At 36.7% G+C, this 26,822-nt stretch overlaps 1 protein-coding gene across 9 annotated transcripts in view; it reads left to right on the forward strand.

Annotated features, from left to right (window-relative positions):
- LOC139774105 (dual specificity calcium/calmodulin-dependent 3',5'-cyclic nucleotide phosphodiesterase 1-like) overlaps positions 1-26,822 on the forward strand; it is a 95,750-nt gene that overhangs the window by 12,376 nt on the left and 56,552 nt on the right. The window contains exon 1 of one of the 9 annotated variants that reach the window (XM_071709082.1): positions 13,411-13,932. The exons of the other annotated variants lie outside the window; for them this stretch is intronic. Coding sequence (XP_071565183.1) covers positions 13,728-13,932 — 205 coding nt within the window. The 5' untranslated portion in view covers positions 13,411-13,727. Of the gene's footprint in view, positions 1-13,410; positions 13,933-26,822 lie in introns of those variants that run through there. 9 annotated transcript variants of the gene reach the window in all.

A 26,822-nucleotide genomic window follows, 5' to 3' on the forward strand; every position in this document is an offset into this window, starting at 1 on the left:
GAAGCATGAGCATTAGCATGAGCATCGGACGTATTAGGTATATGTTTCATTTATGAAAGTATATCGATTATTTTGCGTCCTATCTGTTTGTTCGGTCAGGTGAAGCAGCCGCTTTTTCAACTAGAGCTACTTTTTAAATCCGTGTATCTTTACCTATACCAAGCTCATCATATCCGCCTAGATTTTTTCGCTTGCATTACTATTGGTTCGTAATATTTATTCTAAAATTTTTAATTATCGTTCAAGGTAATTGTTTGCAAAGAAAAATAAAATAAAATTGCCAATAACAAGGAAAAATAGCATTGAATAGTATCAAAAGGTTAAGGACTTTTTTTCAGACCTTCATTGGAGAACTCGGATAATTTTTATTTATCTCCATATATCTTTTTAATCTAAATATATTTATATCAATATGTGTATATACAATATATTATTCAAGAATGTTTCCCGCACGAGTTCAGACTGTTGTGAGTTACAGCGTAATTTTTCACGTACGAAAAAGGTTACAAGTAGGAGAATCTGATTATCTGGTAACGAACGATGTTTTCAGCTCCACAAGTCGTATCGGAGCAATAAATAAACATCATACGCGCTAGGATGGTATTTGTGATTTTTGTATAATTTCACGGGAACAAGTAAACTGCAGTCGGGCTTTGATAATCGCGGGAAAGCAAAGGATCGCTGTTAATACGTTACGCTGAGTTATTGAGATTGTTCCAATTAACCGCAGTCAACTTGGCGTATACCACGCATTAACTTCCCAGGCAACTTGTTTGTGTCACTGAGTTTTAACCGAATCAAATTAACGTGAGTCCAACTATCACACGACTTTACTGGCTTTAGAAACATGCGAATAAATGAATTATTAAGAGTATATTCGACTGAATATACGCTAAGCTTTTGATATAGATATCGGATTTCTATAATATCGTCTATAAATAATGAGATGTCGTATAAATGTATTTCCGGGAAAGCGAATCAATATAAAATATCGCGATGTGTCGAGTTACATTAAGATATCAACGAGTTACATTAAAAAGATATCTTTTTATAATAAAATTCTGAGAATAATCAAGTATATAGTAAGTTAACTAACATTACTTCCGGTAAATCGAAATATACCGAAAAATTAAATTATATCAGATGATGACAATTATGTTCGAGAAGCACGTATTTGCTATTCACGTATTTATTTTTGCGAGTAGCAAAACTTAAAATTTTACTAATTATTGATGACTTTTATCTTATAATTGGCTTATTCTGCATAATGCTGAGAGAGCTCATATATTACCATCAAATGCGATTATGAATTATTCAAACGCTTGTAATCATGCACTAATGCAATCATCATATAAATGGCAATCAGCATATCCCGCAAATGCGTAATATCCATATACATTTTACTACAGTAATTATAATACGTTAATGAATATTTCAATATGACATTTAGTTACTTCGCGGCCATTAATATATACGTGAAAGTTTTTAGTGTAGAATTTTTGAATAGATCCTTATATAAAAAATATAATTGACATTTAATTAAATATTTTCAAGTATAATCTATGTGTATATTTTTTGAAATATTTAGAAACCAGAAGCAAATTACAAAATAATAACACTTACAAACATTCCGATCGTTAATTACACTTAATTATTATTAGATCTCACGACTTTCCTCGTTGTTATAACTTTAAATAAAATTATAGTCATGCGATGTGTGTGTGTATGTACACACACACACACACACACACACACACACACACACACACACACACACACACACACACACACACACACACACACACACACACACACACATATGTACATATATACAATAAAATAAATCCTATAGAATTATATAATGTAATTTTAATAATATAATTTTATTTTCTTGTTTTTTAACTTTATTACGTACGAGGTATCATCAAAATTCTAAAAGAGGTATAAAAGAAATATAATTTTTCTTTTTATTGCCAACATCTCGTTTGAATCGCACATCGTGTTTTAAATTATATCTGCCAAAAATCAATAATATTGTTGAGGTTATCCATAGTGGTCACCTAGTGGGCGCCAGCATTCCTTTGAGGTTTTCTTTGCGACAAAATCTGATATCTCTCCACGTACAGCTTACGTCGGTAATTTATCCACTGTTGGGACTACACACTAACATTTTGTCTCACCAAGGCCGGTATTCATAGTCAGATCTTATATTTAAGAATAAGAGCATCTTAAGTTTATCTTTAGATGCTGCACGACTCGTCTCATTGGCTACGGAGTATATCTAAAGATGAACTTAAGACGATCTTATACATATATAAGATCTAAGATTATGAATACCGGCTCAAGTCTCATTATATTTTTATCATTTCTGCCGATAAGAGTGAAAAAACTGCGGTTTTTAAATATTAATTAGTTGTAAGATGTGTGAATAACGTCGTGGTACCATTAGAGTATAATATAGAATACGTAATACGTATATAGTGTAGGCTGTTATTAAATTTTCCTCTTGTTGTCCGAGTTTGCTTGTGAAAGGCTTTTCGTTTTCCTGATGATTCCAATCTTTGCTTCTTATCTGCCTTTTCACATTTTACGCGCTTAATATGCTTAACGCGTTTAACGCGCTTAACGTTAGTGATTCCCTTGTTAAAAAAGCTTCTATAGAGTATAGGGTATAGGCCATTCTCGGTCTATACGGGTAGCATTCTTTTATATTAGTATTTACGCCTTTAGAAAGATTTGCAAACGATTCACACGACAATAGGAAAAATATTTTAATAAAGTTCTTACACAACCGTCGCTCCATGGTTCCGACCGTGTGATAAATTGCTAAAGAATTTGCGTGATAAAATTGAATTCGACCTAAACGCATTTTGGTGAGATCAGAATAATCGGATTCTTGGAGTGACACTTGATTCATTCCGTTTAACTAATACGTATATTCTACATCTTTTATACCATTACCAAGAGACCAACCATTAACAAAAAAAAAGAGGGAAGAGAAAATAAAGGAAAATAAAGAAAGAGAAACGCGCCGGAACATAAAATATGATTGAGAATAGATAATTGCTATGAAGAATTAAATTAAAGTAAGATATATAGAAATTGTTGTAAAAATTAGAGCTTGTATAGAACATTATTTGTTGTAATATTTATTTTAAAATAATCTTTCTTTACGAATAATATTTTTAAAAATTCTTAATAGAGAGATTCTCAGCAATTTTATAAGGTCACTGTTTCTTTTCCTCTTCTATTTTCCTTACTATAATTTAGTAACGTTAAAATAATTTGGCTTTTCTGTTTTTGCATATAAGGGATCATATAAAAAGTCCATATAAAATAAAATTTTAATTAAAGAAAAATTGATACGCATTTGAAACATATTTTAAAAATCTTTTTTTATTTAGTTTTTATTGAGCTACAAGTTAGGTCAACTTTCTGTTATCGTTGTTATTACATTAACTATGCAGGGTTTAAATGGTTGTATTATGTTGTTAATGAACCGGTTCCCCATTCTTAAACACTGCATTCGCAAAAAGTCTCGTGAGTGCATACGTACTAAGACTTAAATCGAAAGATCTTTACATTGTCCGTCCTTTAGCGCGCCCACACAAAATCACGGATACGGATCGTCTTATTGTTCCACCTACATACATGCGGTATCCGTATCGAACGATTTGTAACGCGTCGCCGTTTCGTAAATTGCTGCATCACGTTGGCACATTTGGAAATTTTACCAAAAATGTATATATCCGTAATTGCTGTTATTTTTATCGTTAGCAAAACAAACGTTACAGATTATTTTATGTCACAAATAATATTAGTTTGTATCCTTGACCTTTCAAAAAACCCTCGAAGGCATAATTTCTTCCCTCCCTCCCCCCCCGTCTCTCTCTCTCTCTCTCTCTCTCTCTCTCTCTCTATGTATATGTATGTGTGTGTTGTTTATTGCAGGCTTGCCAAATTCGTTGCTCGAATTCATTGATTCGGCTAATTTAGGATAATAAAAAATTATTAAATAAATAAGATATTTAATTTTATATAACGTTTCTAGATAGTTAATATAATATATTTACAATTAATTGAAATGTAATTTAAGATCCCCAGCGTTATCGGGAAAAACGAAAAGAATTCACATATATTGAGGAAATTGAACACGCATGGTTGGTGATTGATAATTGAATACATTTCTTCCAGATGTTGACGATATGACCTCGGGTTATTGTAATTCAACGCGCTGATTTTGAGAGGAAGAAAATTATGCATTTACCGCACCTGCACCGCCGCGAAAGTCAAAGTACGATTAACGTTATCGCGAGATCTCTCCGATTTACCAGAGGGCACAGTATACGCGCGAGGCGAGGCAATATACAATTTTGATCGATGAATGTGCGAGTGATCGACGACATTTGAAGGTTTACGTTTTCTAGGAGAAAACGTAATAGACATTGATTTTATGTTGAATTCCGTTTTTTGAGTTAAATATTTGCAAGTTTACGATGCCGTTCTCATGTTTATACATCATTTATATTCTTCTCGGTCTTTTCCTTTTTTTTTACTTTCTCAACAAATTCTAGAAACTGAAGGCAAGCAATTGTATTTCAATGTCTTCGGTTTACTTGATTGTAAGCATATGTAGAATACGTAGTGTATAAGTGTAGTATACTTACATTTCATGCATGTTTGCGATGAAATATAAATGGGAGAGAGAGAGAGCCTTGCTAAAGTGCGGATTCAGCCAACTTGCATTGCTTACATTTCTTCCTACAGTCAGAGATCGTAAATCGCGATTTCATGCCAACTTGAATTTTACAAAAATACGATTCGTAACGTACCCACGATTCTCTCAATTCAAAGTTGCTCGTAGTTTTCTCTTGCATTTATGGTTTGCATCTTTCGAGGTCGATATAGTAACGATGCGTTTCTATTTTGTAAATTTACCATCACACCGACGCCAGTTTGCTCTCAACGATTGAGACAGAGGCGACGTTATTATATATCACGTTCATTCTCATGAATTGGTTGTACAAATGCGACTTCCGGCTGATGGGCGTGCATTACTAGATCGCGTTCATTTATCATTCCCTTATACATATTAAAAGAGGTCTTTAAGAAAAATTTTGCAATTTCTTAAACAAATAGATAAAACTGATTCGGTTACTTTGAAAACGGCACAAGCCTGCAATTTTTTAAATAAATCGCTTTTGAGAGCCATTTCGATATTCCGTTATGTCATATTTGCAATTGCGCGATTCGATCGAGGAACTCGCCGCGGGTGAAATTTGTCTTGAAACGCAATCCAAGTTTTGTCTCCTGCAGTTTAATTATTTGAGTGGCAAAGGCAATCGCAATAATTTATGTGCGAAAAGTGCCAGTTAACGTCCCGGTAGGCTCATTCGGTAGTTTACGGAATTAAATTTAGGCGACGAGTTAATCTAGCTATATTCCAGAAGCCCAAGTCCCACAAGTCTCTCAGTACCTCAGCCTCTGTCCACGCGGCCTCGCGGGGGGGGGGGGGTGGGGGGCGGAGCCCCCCAGCGGGGGGGGGGGGGGCGGAGCCCCCCAGGGGCCCAGGGGGCGGAGCCCCCGGTCAGGAGGGGGTGAGGGGGAGGGCGAAGCCCTCCCCCCCCACTCGAAGCTAGTTTTCAATTACAGCGACACACACGCCCACAAAACGATGCGGAAAACATTATACAAGAACAGTGCGCAAGAGAGATAGATATAGATAGATAGATAGGTAGAGAGAGAGAGAGAGAGAGACCGCCGCGTCGCGGTCGGACCGCTCCGCGCTCGGTGAGATTCGAACCAGCCGCGGGTCACGGGTCGATCCGTTCCTCTTATTCCAGAGTCGCAGAACGTCCTTCACGTTTGTGTCGTCACGTTATCGAAACACATTCAACAATAATTCGCGCGCGATTTATTCTCACTGAAAGTAGAAAAATCCAAATATGAAATTATATTTACATAAACTTTGCTTAAGAATCCATCATCTATTTATACTTTGATTTCGCGAATAGGAAGCGACGCGATCTAATATACCTTACATAAATTGCTCGTACAACTTCTTTCTTCTTTAATGGTGTCCATTTTTGACATACTGCTATTCGATCAGTTTTGTTTTGTTTTTATTTTTTTTAATTTCATACGTCATACAGAGCCACGATATTAAGGTCATGCGAACGCGTACCTAAGTATATTCTACGCCAGAATAATTGCGGTCGACTTCACATCGGCGGAATAAAGATGACAGGATCGTTCTTTCTGCCGCCCAGTTGGCAGATAGCCGAGAGCGTGTCAAAAGGAAAAAGGAAAAAGACCGAGTTCGGAAGAGATCGAGTGCCTTTGTTACGTAAAAAGATATGTGTTACACAGAGTGCGCGTTCATCTTCAAGGTTTCCAAGTGGTGAGTGGGATAGTAAATTGCATATTTAAGTCAGATCGCTGATGATTTTTTAATTCGTTATAGAAGGCCACTAAGTAACGTTAAATTTGCACCATAATTTATGAATAATTGATGCAATAACAATACGCGATAACAAATAACTGGAAAGAGTATATCGTAATATAAATTAAATATCTACAATGATTTCGAGATACATAGTTGCTCGTGATTTTTCATTCCTGCATTATTTAGTTTTAGGCAATGTTTAGTTTATTTGCCAACTAGCCGAGTTTATTTGCTAATGTCTACTTAACAGTCATCAATCACATCGAGCGACGAGGACACGCTCTCTGGTGCGCTCGGGTCAGCACTTGTCGTGTCCTATTAATTAGGTGCGAATCATTAGATTACCGTTCCGTTTATCAGACATCTATACATGCAGCGATACACGCAGTATTTAATCGTATCTATCATTCACAGCATTACAAGTTGCACGACGCATTGATTAATTTTATAACCTTATTTATTAAAGCGGCCTATTGATTACTTGAATAGGTACATACATATATGTATAAAAAGATGTAGATAAATCTCTTGAGGATTCGAATAGATAACATGATAATACTTATTGTTAAATAGGACCGTGTCGCGTCTCGAAATATTTCCAGCTAGAGGTCCGTCCATCACACCGATCCCTCTGCTCAGAGAATCTCAGTTTCGCTCTCGGAAGACGGAAAGATTAAGGATATATTGTATATGCTTCGAGGCTGAAATATCTCCTCACGACCTTCGACTTTGCCGAGCGTTTTCTCGATGATAGCGCGCGCGCGCGCGAGTCCAAACATTATTCTCTACCCTCGACGTGTCTCTCCATATTGACGTTGTTTCAGGCCTCGTTCGATATCGTTCTCGATCTTGCCTCCGTTTACCCGTTGCCTGCGGGCCGCTTCTTCCTCGCAGTTTCTTCTCGCTGCTTCTTCTCTCTATCTCAACTCTATGGTGTTTTCTCCTTTCTTCCTATCCTATATAAGTAACACGGTCACTTATAACGATCCCCTTCTTCTGTCCAACCGAACCCCTCGTCCCGACTCGGCCTCTTTACCTTTTACGCTTCTATCTCTCTACGCGTCTACCCTCGCGCCCTCGCCTCGTGTATCCCCATTTTCGAGCATCTATATCTATCTTTGCTCACCCGACCCTTGAATTAAATTACATCTCGGAGGTCGAACGACTTTACCAGCAACCAGCTCGCCGTAGGCATTGCCGGCCGCGATGCGCCTTCGTCCTGTCAGCCTCTTCGACCGCAATGATATACCGGCCATTCATCTATCAGATCTATCTAGCTGATGGCGCGCAATTTTATATCAGCCGCCAGGACAGTCTACTCGTCACTGCATCATGTACAGTTATTTCATTTCTTTTCAATTCCACAATTCAGTGCCTCTCACTAGTATCTATATAGTAAATATCCTATCGATTCGACACAACTATGTCGAAATAGTAATAATATCATATTAATATCATATCGTTATACATCCCGTATCCCGTATCCCGGAGGCATTTATCTGAAATCTTTATACAGCTTTACAGTTTTGCAAAAAAAATTATTGTATCATTTTCATCTGCAGATGTATTATTATTATGTACCAATTTTAACACTACCAACACACTACCAACGAAAGGCGAACTAACAATAAAAGGGAATGGGCCGCTATTGTTACATGATTTGACTGACATTTATTGTTGGCATAAATGATATGAGCGACAATATCAAATTTTCTTACAATTAATTAGTACCGCAAATAACTCTATGCATTTATAAAGCAAGAAATATATAGACAACGTGCCATGTAACATGTTATTGAGGGGGGGAAAGAAAGATATTAGTTGCGATTAAGGATTTTTTATGTATTGTCCTATAAACGTTAGATCGATACACTAGCATCAGGTACTCGTATAGCGGGTGGGCAGGATGTAGTGCGATAGCTGAAAGGAGTTAAGTATCCGCGGTCATTGCACGAGAGAACTGCCGCCTTATAAGTCTCTATATACTCTCCAGCAATACGATTGCTTTAGCTTGCACTTATCGTACTTAATATTAGCTCTTTCTTGGCACATAATTGAAGTAAACGACGACTAGTAGTTGAGAGATATAAATCGCGTGATAATTTCTGGCAATCATGCCGTGTGCTATTTTCTAGACTAGACAAATCCGACGTGCGACTCTTTAGATTTACGCAGCTCAAATTTCGATAATAATATCGAGGCTTGCAGAACGGTGCGCTTAGCGCTTAGCGCTAATAAAGCCAAGAGCTATTTCAATTTAGAGGTCCGGCTTTATCTTTGCAGACAAATAGAGTCCCTCGAAATTTATGCGTTACTATACTTTCCGAATACAATTCCCATTATCTTTTTAAGAAATAAATTTTTTGCGATCCAATTTATGAGTGATTTTTATGTATGATATATGTATTAATATGTATATTAATGTATACACACAATAATATTAATTGAGATGTGTATCTTTTTTTTTCTCTTTACGAAAAGATGTGCATTGATATATAACATATAACATGTATAGGAAGAGTTGGTCACTTTAGTTTGCGTAATGAAAACTTGATGCATGCATTATATGTTTGTTATCACGCGCGCGCAAAGAGTACGTAAATTTATTAATTTTTTAATAAACATTTTAAGTTTGTCTGCACAAAGAATGCAAAAAAGCATTTGCAAAAGAGCGTCTGTTAGACGAGAATCTAAAATCAGCAAGTCAACGTGGAGAAATAATTCGTTTACAGACGCTAGTAGTCGGGATGAGATTTAGTGGATCGCATCGCTTAGAAAGGTCAGACGTCGGCCCGTGCTCACATTCGTCCCTCTTTGCGAAAAGTGCATACACTCGAATTTCTTATACGAGAACGAATTTCTTACGAAGCAGTGCCTCGAGAGTGCTTGCGTGCACTCCGCGCTCGCTCTCCGTTCTCTCGTTCTCTTTTCCTCTTTGTAACCCTTACGAATGGAGACACGCTTACGCGGATTGGCTTTCGTCGAGCCGCATCGCTGCACGCTTGCGCAAGCTTTTCGAGGTGAGCTCTCGAGCTGCGTTCGAGTCGCATCGCGGACCGTGGCACGTGGAGTCGCGTTCGCGAACCTGCGTCAGAAAATAAATTCTGTATTTTTCTGACTTTACTGACTTTGCTCGTGTCGCGCGAATATAATCGTCCGATTATTGCACACGAAATTTACAAATGTTAAACTCATACAAGAAATAGACTTATTGTCGAATCGTTGGAGCGACGCAGAAACATTGATATCGCGGATTCGTGTATTTTTTTTCTTTATGCCACGTGCGAACGTAGGAAGATCCAAGTCATCGGTATGGTGCAAGCTAATGGTGCAAGCTAATGGTGCAAGCTAATGGTGCAAGCCAGTGAAGTGTTTGATACGAAGGAGCGGTGTATCGAAAATAATAATTTATTACGCCTTGTATGTATCCATCTTGATATCTTTTGCAAAACATATCATATGTATATTATTTTAATCTTTATAGTTGCCATTTTTTTGCCCTAATGTTTTTCTTAATAATTATATGAGCATATATAGTTTGCTTCTTATAAGTTTGTTCCTTAATTAATAATTTTACGAGTTAATCTCGAGGCATTCTCTATTCTGCCACAATACTTTATATCGATTAAATTAAGAAAGGATGGATATATGTATAATGCTAAATGTTTTTTTGACGAAAGAATGTTTTCGTCGATCGAGTTTTGATGATTTAAGTATTTTAAGTAATCTACTTGAAAAAAAATTGTTTATACACTTTTATTATGTACACAGTAATTTCTGCATTTTTGGAATAGTACATCTCTATACCTAATAAACATATATGTCAGGCGTGCATATCTATTACGTTAAGGGAAATTCGATTTAATTTTAAATATACATTAATGAACTTAATACCTATACTAATAATGCAAATATTGCGGATCAATTAAAGGAATAAAATTTTCTTTAAATTTTTAAATATTTTGTTACAATATTCTTACTTGTGTCTTTTCTTATATGCGTATTTAACATAATAATAAGCGAGTATTCATGTATTTATATATAAATTTATATAAATATAGAGAGAAATAAATTTCCCTCCATCTCTGAGAAAATAACTGTATACAGAGAAAGCTGCCTAGAATTCTATTAACGAAAGTAGAGTATTTTAATAATAAACGTGTTGCCGAAGCGCCGGATGTTGATCGACTTTAAAAGATATGTATCAAATAATTAAAATAATAACAGCTATAGCGGATTGATTTAATACAGTCGCGCATGAATAATCTTGACGCAAAAGTAATAACTACTAAGCTCGAAAATTGTTGTCGTGCAACAATGACAAGGCATCGCATCCGTTCCCTTTAATTTTATTGTTCTGCCTGTCATTACACTCGACCTAAATTAGCACCGTTGAAAGCGGAGCTTTGCTTTCACGAATTAAATTTCTTCAAAACAACAGTCAGTTTAATGCTATATATATAAGAGTTTGGTTTTTCATTCAATAACACGTTTTAATTAATCGCATCGTTGTATTTACATTACGCGATCTATAGTTTTGCGTTTAATCTAATTCAGTCAAAGTAGAAATTTGCTTATGACGAAACAATGAATTCTATAAATAAAAAATCGGCGAAAGAACTAGAGAAAGACTGACGAGGAGGACAAAAAAAACAACTCAAATGGTATGGCTGTCAATGTGCAGAAAATATGAATTTAACGCTAGATACGCGGATGTGTCCCTCATTCGTAGAAGCATTATAATTACTATTATGAATATGTTTATTCGCGCAGAAAAAATCTCGCCCAAAATGGGCCATTGGCGCACAACATTGAATTATATGCCATTTTGTAAGTGTTGTTGTATATATCGTTAGAAAAATAAGTTTAAGTTCTGGGACAAGAGAAGTTATGACCGGTACAATTATCAGTCTTAATACTTATTCATTATCACATTCTGTGATAAGAACTGTTAGAACTGTCAGCAAATGATATGAAAATATCTTCAATATGCTCTGATGGTAGCTTGATTCTTACGTTTGAGTACTTCTTTTTCTTTCGGCCGAAAAGTGCAAACCAGCCGCAGGCCTGGACTTAGCCGAACAAGCGAATAAGTTTGTTCGTTACCGTCTCGTCACTATACGGGAAAGTGCCTTGGGCGCAGCAGGGAAGTCTAGACGATATTATAAAATATATTATTTTATATAAAATTAGCGACATTATAACTAATATCACATATGGTAATATGCAAAATTTACATCCTAAAAAGTATCTTTCCCCACGTTTTTGAGACTTGGGGCTTAATGTATATATTAGGTATTATTATTTTTGTCAACCTCCTCTGCAAATGCATATAGAAGACAAGTGCGTTCATCATGGCGCCCAAAACCCCTTAATAAAATGGGCGAGGTTCTTCGTCCGCTTTTCGGTTCTCCAAAATGTGCTTATATGCCATAAGTGCATATAACGCGTGATAAATTTTTCGAATGCAAGGATGGTGAGAATGTTGGAAGATTTTCCAGGTCGTTCCGTGGAATGTAGTGAAATTATCAAATTGGTTTGGCGAAAAGACGTAAAAATGTGGATGTCATTCCAGGTATTTGTATTCCATATGCATCACGCAAACAATATTTGTCTCGATCGTAAATGTAACAAAATAAAAAAAGACAAAACTTGACATATAATCGCCTCTACGTATCTGCACCGGTTTACAAATGATGGATCTCCCCCGTCCCCTCCCCCCAAGTTTCAATCATTATTCTTTTTCACCGCGATAGAAATCGATGACGAAGTATAAAACACGAGGTATATAAGATGGCGATGAAAAGGATGAGTTTATTGGTATCGAGTTTATGATGAATTTGACGTCACAGGATGTATATCGAGTATCGAGTATCGAGCAAATTGAACAATCGACAAACTCAAATCGGCACGATTGATTTATCTCCCACGTATTTCTCTTTTATCTGTAACATTTTAATTTTTTAACTTTGATATATTCTGAATTCTCCTAACTATATACAATTATATGCTAATGTAATTCTGCCGTCGAAGGACGTAATGGAATTACTTTAGAATAGTTTTTTTCCACGCAGTTTTAATCTCAAGTAATTGATTTTTCTGATTGTCATTGTTATGTAATCCATTATTCTCATGTATATACATATACATATATGTATATTTCAATATACGAGACGAGACAATAATGAAATTTATCTTGATTCTAAAGAACTTTTAAATGACTATTTTTCGACTAAAATTATAAATTAATGTAAATTAAATTTATAACAATCGCTTTACATTTTTTAATAATAGAGGATAATTTCGTGATTTTTCAAATAACTTTATTTGGTTTATATGGATACACGTGAATAACGTTGTTATCTCATTAATATAATGGCTACTGTACGGCAACAATAGCAACATCGCGCAGATGGCCCTACGTTCAACGCAAATTGGATTGTTCTAAGCATTTCAAAGTACATGAATACTCGCATTCTGTAGTATATGCCTCGAGAGAACACACTCCAGTGAATATAGTTTACTTTAAGAATATCGATCCGTATTATATACATATTTATCTAAGCAGCATAAAAATATGTATTTTATTTTGTAAATATGTAACCCGGATAGCCATCAGTGACATGAAACTCTTTATTCTCATCAAGACTTTATAACTCTTTCTGTTGATAAAGAGAGAGAGAGAGGGAGATAGACTACGTTAAGTATAGTCTCGTGAAAGTACTTAAAATCCATTGATTATTGATTCGCAAATCTGTTTTTATTATAACGCAGGAATTTTCATTGGAATGAATTAAAGACTTTCAGTCCTTTGGCAATAGGAGAGAGATTAATTTCTCTAATTATACAAATTTCCATATTAAATTTGATTCGCATAAAATCTTAGTTTGGAGCAAATTAATACTTTGCTCTTGTATGGAACTATTGGACTCGGGAAGAACTTTTGCAGAATAAAATTACATTAACAGGATGGGATTGAAGATTAGAAGTGTGACAACTCTCTTTAAGAATTGAAAATTTAAGTGCCTGCAATTTAAGTGCCTACTAAGGAAGAGAAATGAGAATAATAATTTCGCGGGAAACGAAGGAAACTAATTTATGACATTACTTGATCACAATCGCATCGTGTCGAGATCGACGATTGAGAACACTTAGTAAGTGCCACAGTATTCTGAATCATGTACGCATCCAACGATTAAAGTCGTACGACAAATTGCTTATCTGCTTTGCTATCGGGAGCGAGGCGAAGAGATTGTGATTGCGTTTCCTTTCCGCCTAAGAAATGAGCCAGAGTGAAAGAAGTGTCGTGAAGCATGGTCCTGAGGGCTCACCTCCGCCTCTTCTGTTGCCGCCGCCACCGCCACCACCGCCACCACCACCACCACCACCTCCTCCTTTGCCGAAGCTTCCAACTTATTCGCACCAAAAACTCTTCAAGAAATGCAAGAGCGCCACGTTTCAGCTTGATGGCGCGACATATACAATAGGTAATTGTTAAGCGATACAAATCGATTTCATATCAATTGAAAAATTATTCTTCAAATCAATTGGTAATTGCAGAGTATTCACAGTAGATATATAATTATCAAAATATTCCAGAATCAATATCAAACACCAATTTAATGAAATATTAGTTAAGTACTTAATAGTTAAAGTATTGTATTAAAATAATATGAAATTGAATTAACAATGGAAGTAGCAGGCAAAGCAGGATGGAGCCGGATAGGCGAATATTTGCTTGTATTCAGACAATATTATACCTTACTATTAAAAATTAATACATTTTAATCTTTATATTATCTTATTAACCTAAATATTTATCTAATTCAATGCAATTGTAATTCGCCAGTACGAAATAATAAAACTAAGACGTATGTGTGAATCGGCCCAACTGGCAATAATTTATTAAATATTAATCGACTTTATTGGTCATTATAGTCGTCAAGACAATACGACCGTGATTTGGATTGATTATCGTCAAGACACACTTTTTAACCAAGGATTTGGTCTATATAAATTGATGTAATCTTTGATACTTATACATATATAAGCATCATATTTAAAATAATTAAATTTATTGCGAAAAATATTACCTCAGCCAGGATTCGAACCTGGAACTTCCCTCATTCCGTGAAGGGTGGTCGTATACCAATTCGACCACTGAGGCATGTGGTAATATTTATCGCAATAACCTGTATTAGAACAATAATAATAGAAGATGGAAACACCGAAATTAACTTTTATTCGGTTGGGGCACCATTACTGGTGGTCGAATTGGTATACGACACCCTTCACGGAATGAGGGAAGTTCCAGGTTCGAATCCTGGCTGAGGTAATATTTTTCGTAATAAATTTAATTATTTAAATGTGATGCTTATATGTAAGTGCCAGGGATTGCATCGATTTGTATGGACCGGGTCCTTGGTTGGAAGGTGTGTCTTGACGATAATAGTCGGGCCAAATCGCGGTCGTGTTGTCTTGACAATAACTGTAGTGACCGGTAAAGTCGATTAATGTTTGGTGAATTATTGCCAGTTGGGCCGATTCATACGTCTTACTTTTAAATATTTATCTAAATATGATAATTGCCACCTGTTCTTATATCATTTATGTACACATATATTGTACGATTTGTATGAATATCATGAAATGTGCGTTGCATATTGTTATACGAACCTATTGCGTTCTCAGATACACGTTGCGGAAAGAATATAAGCTATCTATGCGACAATGAGAGAGTTCCGCTTGTCAGCTATCGAGTATACACAGAATCCTTTATAGGATATCGCTCCGATCCAGTACCGAATATACCGATATGTATATGCACGCGGGATATAGGATTCGCTGAAACCATTGATTCGCTAACAATAGTCGCCAAGTTGTGAAACTCTTTAATTTATAACATATATTGTATAAATCATCTTTTCGCACAATAGGAATTTCAAGTTTGTTTTATTGCTTCAGATTTAAGTAAATTTGGCTATCTGAAAATATGTCTTTTAAACGAATTTACATCCTTTGTGATGACTATTATAAATGCCTTATTATTATTATTTTATACGACAATTATTTTTCTCTTGTCAAAAACTACAATACGCGAGGAAATTTGGGTAGTTATTGGGTAACCACTGTTGGAAATAGTTACGAAGGAAAGGTCGTGTGTGAAGGGAAATAAAGCGGGACGAATAAACCGAAACAAAGTCGATGTCGAGTGTATCACGGGTCACGTCTTTTCGTGGAGAGTTTTCACAAGTTGCCAAGCGTGAAGATAAATTTGCCATGGCCCGAATGCAAAAACAGAATTTAAAGACTGGTGCCGAGAGTCTTAACTTTGCCAACATTTATTCTACCGTAAAATAAGATAGTCGAGATACTGCCTGCTTTTCCGTTGTGTAGTTCGTTATTCGCTTATATGATAGGACAGCATGCATGAATTTGTTTGGTACATTCGCGTGTCGAAAATATTTCTTTCGTGAGATAGATATTTTCTCTCAGAACGCAAATATTTTCCTACGAGATGTATTTGTAAGTTTCCAATTAAATTACCTCTTTAGTATCTCGCGCGCAAATGCCAGAAATAAGCGCGATATGTGAAATATTAAAAACAGTATGAAACGCAAACTAATTAATCATTCGTTGTCTCGATATTTTACTAAAACTTTAAATCACTTTGTTCCGTGATACGATTACATTGTTTTACAAAAGTATAAATAAAAGAGCAATCCTTTGACGTTAAAACCTTTAATGGTCCATGTTTCTCTCTCTCTCTCTCTCTCTCTCTCTCTCTCTCTGCACGTATCTCATTTTATTATTTTTAAATTTCATTTCGAGCGTTGTGTGTGTGTGTACGGTTGATTGTGTTACATGCTCGTATATGGCTCATGTAATTAACAATAATTCCATTTTCCTACATATGCTCTTTTCTCTTTAACGTTATTTTCTACTGGAAACTGCGGAATAAAACGCAACATTTATAGAAATTAAAACGATGAATTTGATAGGTATAATTGAGAAAAAAGTTATGGATACAGACTTTTGTGAGTTTTCTGCGATTGCATATCGTGTTAAATCTGATCACACGCTTAAGCAGACGATTAAGCCGCTAGCTATTTATTACGATAGAAAATAACGATAATAAGTAATCCACGACACGTTTCCTTTCGATAAGGATGCACGGCTTCGTAACACTATTATGGTACTCTTCTTATCTATTCAGTACCGCACGCAAATCCAGCTTGGTCACGACACCTCAAGAATGGGTTTAAATATTGATTTCCAATTTCTGTTACGGGTAGCGCGCTATTCTTATCATTTAGACGAATATACTGGTGTCTCGTGCTTTTCCGGTTGGTATCATTTTGTACGGTCTTTTTAAAAGACGATAATAGCATCATTTCTCTTCGTAAACGAATATTTTTCGCCGACCTTGTTTTCCACGGAACCACGATATTTCTTCCTCGTTAGCCATTTGTAGACATTTGTACAAGACTGCGGAAACATGGAGATTTGGAGAGTTCTAAACGCGATAGTTTCTATAAAAATAAACTCAATAGTCGAGCGTATGAGTATGGAGACATTTCTTCAGCTATACAGCTTTTAAACATTATATTTTAATAACAACAACTTGAATTGTCTTCAATGCGTTCGTGTACCATTTCTTTGAAATTTTCAAAATTTTCAAATTATCGAAAAATGCACAAAAATCTTTTATCTCGGTGATTGATCCAGAAAATAATACGATACTCTGGACGAACACAACTAAATGGTATTGTTATCTTTAGTTCTCTAGCGGTAACATATGTAGTTAAAATTTGACAATTAAGAGATGCATATATCCCTTTCGTAGAAATACAAAATAATACATAGGTATTATTTAATCTTTGAGAATAAATAATCCAAGTGTATAATTATCTACAATTACGGTATGTGTACAAAAATATTACCAAGTCTAGTTTGAAAATATAACTCGTTATAATTCGATTTCAATTCATTTCTTTCTTTATTTCGAAATAGTACATCTGATGCAGTACTTATTGTATAGTACGTTAGTGCTTGTTTCACTGTTTATTAATATACTATACTATTCGCGTTTTATTCACCTGACAATGAGTCGAGTCATTTTCAGGGCTATAACTGTATTTACCATTTTTGTCGCGGCCGACGATCGTATCAATTTGCTTAGCAAAAATCGGCCGTTCGCGTAATTAAGCCAGAGAGTTAATCAACGACAGAGTCTGCATTAGGTTTGCGCGCTCTATCTTTTGACGATCAACCAACGGTGTGTGTGTGTGTGTGTGTGTGTGTGTGTGTGTGTTCAGATTATCTTATTCGAACCTTCTGCATATAGAAATAACCACAAATTTACCGGACGATGAAATTGCAATTTATCCTAGTGGCTTGAGGATAGTCTAGCTCTAGCAATAAAATACGATTGGAGCAGGGAAATGCACCAACGATCTATCTATCTACGATGCGATAGTTGGGCGGCAGATATCGACGGGAATTTAGAGAGTCGGTGACAAGATGAATGGGATTACGTGCCAGTGACGACGTCATTCCAATGGAAGCCATCGTTCGCGCGCGCGATGCGTATTTGCGCGATACCGCGCTCTCGGTATTATTGGATCGACATTTTTCCGTTCGCGTATTAGCCATATGTCGATACAATACCGGTTCGTTTAACGGAAAAAACGCATTGATTTTTTTTCCTATTCTTCGCATCGGATTCGCTAGTTATGTACCCATCGCGGCATCGTCGACCGCGTCGTAAGCCACAGCGAACGCGTACTTATTCATAAATGGGAGCACACTGCTTTAGCGAGTTTTACTCGCAGAAAAACATAATCATTTTGTCGAAAGTTGTGTCGAAAAATATCGTCGGAGAATTCTATATATAGAAATAGATGTGATGTGCGAATGCGCGATTATGTAACGAAATCTTCCAACTCTCATATAAACGATCGTCAATCCTTCATTCTGCTTTCTCTTGCCAAGATAGGATGTATTATAGTTAATGAAGCACTCTGTGTCTATCGTATCTTTGATGAAAATGGCGCATTATGTTTGACCTCGTAAAAAGTCTTTTATAATTTGTTCCTTTTATATAGCTATAATATAGCTGTAGCTTATTAAAAAGTCCAAAACAATCACAAGAACGTATAAATAATATACATATTATAGATATGATATGAGTAATTTTGTTTTTAATTTATTTTAATACATATTGCAACATTGTCTATAATTTCTTAAACTTGTTAAACAATAATCTTTATTTAATGAATAATTTGTGTATTTTTTTCTAGCAAATACAGACGAAGAAAGTTGCTTTATTTCATTCGTATACGACTGATTGTCTTTTAGCAAAATTCTTACTTTGCTTACTTAAAATGTGAGTTTCCGAAATAGTAAAAAATTCTCTTTTATATGAAAAAGTAGAACTGTCCTACTTTTTCGCTCAAGTTTTCTTGCATACTTTTCACTGTTAAGCATCCTACGAAATTTGCCGCGGGGATTTTATAATTTAGGAAAGACTCGGAATGACAGACTCAAAGAAAGAGCCTAATTAGTCCCGGGCCTCACTATCTCTCGCATAGAGGGTCATCAAGTTGAACAGTGCCATTTGCAACGTATATATAGAAACTTAATGAATCTCACAATCATTTATTAACTGTTCCATAATTGGCAAGATTGATGCGCCAGACTGACAGGAATATATTTTTATAATATCGATAATTTAGAAATAGTGAGGCGTTATGTTATGCGAGTATACATCACGATCTATTGTATTATCGTACTTCATGATAGTTGCAAGGTTGTTCATTTCAGATAGGTCTCGCGCGTAATCATTTTAGTTTGATGGAACGATGTGTTAATTAAGCTTCGACAAAGATCTGAGTAATGCTTCGGGCATTATACGAGTTAATGTATATTATAAATTGGACAGATATCCTAAGGCGTATTTGATGTATCCAAATATACATATCTTCTCTTCTGCGCTTTCGGTCTATATTGCCACATACATACATGCACGCACGCACGCACGCACACACCCTTATATTGACATACAAAAATACACAGAACACATACCTTAATTTGATTTTTAAATGAATTGTTCTTTATGAATGATTGTTCTGGAAATAAATATCCACCAATTTTAGATAATTGGCAGCATGCGTTGCATTTGGAAATGTCGTTTACTGAATCGTTTACTTGAGCATTTTTTAAATAAAATGTATGCTTCATCGAGAAGAATTTCTTCGGATGGCGGCGGATACGAAAGTGACGACGAACAGGCATCTCGGCAACTCTTTGCCAAAATGCGAAGATTGGCTGTTTGCCAGCTAAAATGCCGATAGCAGAGCTTTCTCCAACTCCATCCTTCTCGATCGATACCGAACGGTGTTCTGTTTGCAACGATATCAAAGTCCTTGTATTTCGGCGCGATACTATCCTCATCCATTAATTACGTTAATTGACACTTTTGATTATTGATTAATCTGATGGATATCTATATATATATATATATAATATGCATATTGCATTTATAAAAAATGTCCATGATTATATTCTATCGTTGGATGGTTTGGTGATTTCTGGGTATTCTATATAATAGGCCTGATTGGCGCGAGTATAGGCTTTGTGTTATTTGAAAATCAAAGCGATCTTTTCTCGATTGAAATGTCGAAACGTCAACAATTTTTAATCTTTAAAAAATTATTTTAAAATATTTTTGATAACGATGATCCCTCTTTGTTCGCTCAATGCGCATCTATTCGCCGAACAATCTGTAGCCTGTATATATATATATATATATATATATAGTATATAGAATAATGCGGCAATAAAATATTCATATAGTCGAGACGAATATTCGAGCTGGTATGTGAAATATTCTCTTATGAAGGAACAATGCATAACAGCGATAAGCATGCGCGAGTCATTAAAGCGTCCGCGACTGGTAATAAAAAGAAAGAAATATATCCACGCGCGCGAGAAAGTCCTCAACTACGAATACGCCTCTTACCTTTCAAACGCGAGTGGCACAATAGTAAATATCACATACGATGAATTATTCGTGCGCGCATATTTACTGACGCGCGTCGCGTCGCGTCGTCGCGAACGATGCATTTGTTAGGAGACGTTGATGTATCTTCCGCTGTGTGTTCAAAGGTGAAGGTCGCATACTTTGCGTCGTTTATAGTTTATATCGTCGTCGTGCTTCGATAAAGCGTATTGTCATAATATTTCGCTCGTATGCGGATATATTTCGCGAAACTTGTTTGCGGGAACAAGGACTTTTTAAACGCTCGCTACATTTCAGCGAGATTTCGTATTATTATTATTATTTTATTTTTATTATTAATCTACAAGTTAATTCATTTTTAATTGAATGCGATTAGATTTTATGCTATATTTTTTATTGAAAAATAAAGAGTTTGATAAAGCGATCCTGATTTCTTATCTGAATTCTGATAAGAGTTTTGTCGGTCTATGACTCGGAGCCGAGGTGCGGCATAGGAGCGGTATGCTTGTAATGAAAAGCAGATAACTGAAGGAAACGCGTGGCTTTAATTCTGTCAAACATTAATATCCCTTTTGTTAATGCCTATGGAATTAACCGGAAATGTCGTAGCCTGCCATAATTTCCGGTGGAGGTCGGTAAAGTAGAGCTGCAGCAAGGCCTGGAACACGGGAATCGATTGCATTTGCTGGTGTCTAGTTTTAGACGTGGTGTATGTTAGAACCTCTGAGTAATGCGCACGTTAGGATACTGCAGGGAGCTACATTGACGAAATTGCGAGTTGGAGTTTGTGTTTTTCACCATTATTTTTCTTTTAATTATATATTTTAACCCTCAATTAGATTTACCGATTTAATCTCACTATCAGATTAATCGTAGATACGTAAAAAACGACCGAGCTTTCTCGTGACTGAAAATTATTTATTGCGATTTTGCGACCGTTAATGACCATTTTGAATATAAAAAGAATTGTCATCGTTTTCAAAGGAATTTTCTGTGAATAGCAATCGCTTCACACATAAACTACATAAAGTATTGACTTAAATTCCATTAACACTGTCCCAATGTTATCTGACGAATGAATCATTTGTACGAGTCGTCTCTCGAGTAACATCTTGGAGACCGAGTCTCTCGATTACGGTATACGGACACGGTACATTGGTTTATCTATCGACCGGCTACGGCGGCTATTCGGTCCTACGCTCGGCGCTCGGTGCGAGATAACGGTGATGACGACATGACGAGCGAGAATAAACCCGAGGTCCGCTAACGTATTATCCGATATTTCGTGGCGATAGAGACGCGGCGCGCGGCCCGGTAAAACGATAAAATTGCGTGACAATTTCAGGCTCGCCGTTTATAACGCCGTAATTCTCGTACACCCTACCTACACGGGGTGTCTCGCGCGCCCGGTCAGCGTAATCGAAAGCCATAACGTCGCTTGGTCGTCGATGGGAGCTCGCGGCAGTCACCGTCAATCGACTCCAGGCTCCAGGCTCGACGTACAGGCTACGACCGATCTAATATAAGCTAACATCCGGAACATCTCTCTGAAATATCCTGCGAGGCTGTCTGTCATCCCCAGATATACCGTCATCAACATTGTGCCGCGCCGCGCCGCGCCGCGCCGCGTCTACTTATATATATGCGCCCCGTTGTGCCTCGCACAAAATAAATACGTCGATGGTATATTGCGCGCCAAGATATTTCCTATGACAATCGGAAATCGGAGTTGTTCAGAATTTAGAAATGCGTGCAAAGCGTGCGCGTACGCTGCGACGCGACGGCGACGTTACACGTACGAAGCGCAACGCACGAAAAAGATCGATCTACATTTTCTTTATTAATAACAAATTTTTTAAAATTAAGATTAGAAATCGATTTTTTCCTACAAAAATACATAAAGATCGGTTCCATCTTCCATCACGGAACTAGAGCCATATAGCTTTAGGACATCTTATATATATTTTGGTCGCAACAGATTTATACTTTTGCGACGAATACTTGCTACACGGAAAAAAAATTAAGTTGCTTCAATTAAACGTCGACGTCACGGGCTGCCACAAACATAAATAGTTAATTTAATTGGATATTATTGGACCAAATATTTAAATTATTAAAACAATTATCTGATGTTTCTTGTTCATTAACATTGATGTTGCGTATCAATGATAGGTTTTATCACACAATTACACTGATGCTGTTCATACAACATCACTTTTTTTCTGTTTACGACGTAGAAATCTGGCTCGATAACCCTTTTGTCGAGTGGATTTTGTCGAGACACTTGCGATCCCGCTAGTCTTAAATTGAAACAGTTAGCGGTATGGAGTATGGAGCTTGCTAAACGTTGATTGAATTTGGGTTGTGCGAAATTAGGCCAGAGTTTACGCGTCTGTGGTGTAGTTCGACTTAAGCCCGGATTACGTGCGGTCACCATTGGAATCGCGCGGTTAATTTTAATTCTACATGACAATGGTCCTCATGGGAAAGAGAATTGTCTACTACTTTAATTCGAATATTTAATTAACTACGGAACGTATGAAAAAGTTATGATATTGTTGGACAATTTTTGATATTACTTTCAATCGGATTATTACTTTTACGCCGTTATTACTGTTCTCAGCGCGTGCAAAATTTAATTAAATTAATGAATAGTATAATTGCGGACGGAGCAATTTATTCGAGACGTTGTTCCTAACGTTTCATTAATCCAATTTCATATAGCCGTATGCTCATACAGGAAGAAATCGGTATACGCTGTGCTCTCAAAAACTTACTATAATATTGCATGGCATTAATTAAGATATACCTATTAATTGTAACTGAGGAAATTAATTTATGTTTTTATGTTACGTTTCAAATGTTATACGTTTAAATGTTACGTTTCGGTGAATATATTATGTAATATATTCACATATTGCGATATTATTGAACCGAGTAATGAAGTTTAATACAGCTCCGTTCTCTCTCCCCCCTCCCTCTCTCTCTCTCTCTCTCTCTCTCTCTCTCTCTCTCGCGCGCGCGCGCGCGCGCTTACTTAATTGCGACATTATCAATTTATACTCCCGAGTTGTTCTTGTTTTCGCAAAACATTTGTATATTATCTATTCACACTTTTCACTGCGAGCAAATTCAATGATGTGTCATTAGTCTAGCTGCAATTAATCCGATTTACTTTGAATTTTTCAACATAGCTATTAGACAGCATGCGATTATAGCCGAGAGCACAACTCGCGTTCATTCAACTGCGGGAGCAAGCTTCTAAAATTCTAAAGCAAACACAAAAGCGAATACCGTTTTTATGAAGATTATATGATTGATGCCTCGAGACCACGAGGATAAGTTGTGTACGCTTAGTCGCTGGTGGTAAAGGTCAAGGCGTTTTCGCGAGGTCAAAGAAATTCGGTCGAGCTCGATGTCCGGAGTGCGACTTATGGTCTCGCTCCTTCGCAGCAGCAAATAAATGCGGCACGCGCTATTGATGTACTGATGGACGATATTCGCGCGATCGACACGATTACGTCATTTTTACCATTTTGTTAACCAGATCGTCATCGATATCATCGGGCGAATATCCGGTCTATGATGTAGCGTCTATACATATTATCGAGCTGATAATAGAGTAGTCGATAATTGGTGCGACATTAAGTCGGCAAAGGACGGCACATACATGTACGTACACGCGCTGCGGATAGGAATATACAGCCCCACGTATAAACGTATAATTGGCTGACTCCCCGACATCGGTTTAACCCGGTGGCCCACCATCGCGTTTCTCTTCTGTCCGTTTGATGAGCACACAGGTATATTAATTGATGGGTACATAGCGCCCATAGCGGTCGCCATTAAGTGCGCCGCGTGATAAATAGAGGTAAACCTAGCATTATCACGAGCCACGGCATTTTTATTGCGAAAATATCCGCGTTATAGCGACGTCGAATGAGTTATGCATCTCTTGCAACACTGGACGCTTTATTTATATCGCCGCGCGCCATGGGGTCGCGCCGTGGAATTTAAATCTTCCCTCCTCTTTCCTCTCTTTGAATTGATTTAATCGTCCATGCACAACTTTACGATTGTTCGTGGCGTCTATTGGCCGCCGATGTTCTTAAGCGATATCGCCTTGTATAAAGGGCTTCATTATTTTTAAGAATTAAATTTTTTTTCAACTTGCATACAGGGGCAATAATGTAAGATAAAACCAAGTACAAAGTTGCTTATTTAAAGACGTATGTTTTTCTTATTTCGTCAAAATTTTTAGAAAACGTACATCTATTTAAACTTTATTTGTTTTGAATACAAAATACGTTATAGATAAATCGATTTTCTTTGCGTATAATTTTTTTTCTATTTAATAAGCCCAAGAGAGAGCCAGACAAGCGAGAGAGAGAGAGAGAGAGAGAGAGAGAGAGAGAGAGAGTTTCTGAGCAAACAAGAAACAAAAAGCAAACCAGAAAGTACATTGCTACGTGTCAAGTACAGAACATCAAAGGGAATTCCGTGGAAAGGAACGTAGAATAAATTTCGTGCGCTGCTCCATGCTCACATATGGTATATATCTTGAGTCGGAAATCAATCAATGGTTGAATATCTGGTGAAGACACCGCGTTTCTCTACCACTGCTTTTCATTTCTTCATCAGATCGGCAGACACAGTATAGGCGGCAAACTTTGTCTACATTGTGTTTAAGTCGTCCGACGTTGACTATTATATCTTTGAGCAAACTAAGCGTGCTTTCAACAACTATAGGCGAGTGCATTAATTTATCAGGCGCAGACGCATTTAATGAAACACTCTGTTGTGTTCACTCGGCCTGCACCTTCACAAAATTGAACGAATTGATGCATACGTTTGTACAACACGCGAATAATCTCATCGTAAAAAAGCGAGGAAGAAGAAAGATAAATACCTGAAACGCATGGGCAAAGAACACACAATAAGTAATAAGAAACAAAGACAAAAAAGAGAGGGAAAAAGGGAGGAAGAGGAAGAGGAAGAAGGAGAGGGAGAGAAGGATGAAAAGGTGAAAAAGATTCGTAGCAATCTCATTTATGAGGGTGACAGAAGAGGGTTTCGTTTGAGGAAGGTTAGAACGGCTCGACACTCGGCAGCAAGATTATCTTCCTGTTAAATTGACGCTTTTTTCGCAGACACGCGCGACCAGCCGTAATTGAAATTGCCGTCTCTCCTTTTTATCAGAGTAGAAATATCACGAACAGAACGCATTTGCATTTATAATAAACGCTGGCTACTGCACAGGTTGTCTGGCCAACTATTATACCGTTTCGTTATAATCTGTTATTCCCCTCTAGGGTTGTAATTTCGACATCAAGAAAAGGCGAGTAAAATTGATGTTTCTTACATTGTGAAATTTCGCAAAGAAAAATGTAAATCTACATGTTGAGGCGTTTATTTTAGGGAAAATTTCTTATCTTAAAAAATGTTATAAATTTTTATTATTGTGACTCTCTCTCTCTCTCTCTCTCTCTCTCTCTCTCTCTCTCTCTGCTTAAAGAGATAGAGATATAGTATAATACTCTTTACAGTAAAATATTTTTTTAGAACTTTGCACAAAGTGTAAAGTTCCAGTGTTTTATGATTGTAATTGTACATAGGTATGTACAATGTGATGTAATACTTTTAAGTAAACCTATCTACGAGTATGTAGAGAGAAATGTTTCTACTATTAACATATGCAATTCTATTATTTTTAGGCAGCCACTGCTTACGTTTTAATTTGCTTAATTTTTTGCTTGATTTGCTTGATATCTAACGCTTCGTTTTCTATTGTTTTCACATTTGGATTTAACGTCGCAAAATAAGTGATGTTATATATATCGCAAATAATTATTTGGAAGGAACGTTTTTTGCTGTAGATGAAGATTTTTAGTGGTTCTTCTACTTTCACACTTTCACATCCTTTCAGGATATTTAGATAGGTGGCTGATTAAGCGGTTAGTTGGGTCACAGTAGGAGTGGTTCTTAGATGCGATAGTATCACGCAGAAGAGGTAATCGTGTGAAACTCCCTGGATATTTCGGTCAGCGCGGGAGGAAGATAAAGAGCTATCGTTGAAAGCGATGGGGTGCGGGCGCGGATATACGAGTGAACGCTACGTTACAAAAGAAGAACGGACGCAATATAGTCACTAGAAAGACAGGTCGCGTTGAATTCGAGATTCGAGCAGGCTTCGAAGGTTTAATAGTGCGGAAGCTGCTGCATTTTTAGTCTTTGAAGATCTTGTACCGTGATATCGATCGCGGTTGTTAAGTATCTGATGACCAGTATGGTGGATCTGTTGTGATTGACGCTGAAAAAATAAATAAAAGTTTTATTTATTTGGTTTCTCCTCGG

Source organism: Temnothorax nylanderi, unplaced genomic scaffold, assembly GCF_030848795.1.
Source record: "Temnothorax nylanderi isolate EJ_2023f unplaced genomic scaffold, tnyl_v1.0 TNYL_tig0074_pilon, whole genome shotgun sequence".
Classification (NCBI taxonomy): domain Eukaryota; kingdom Metazoa; phylum Arthropoda; class Insecta; order Hymenoptera; family Formicidae; genus Temnothorax; species Temnothorax nylanderi.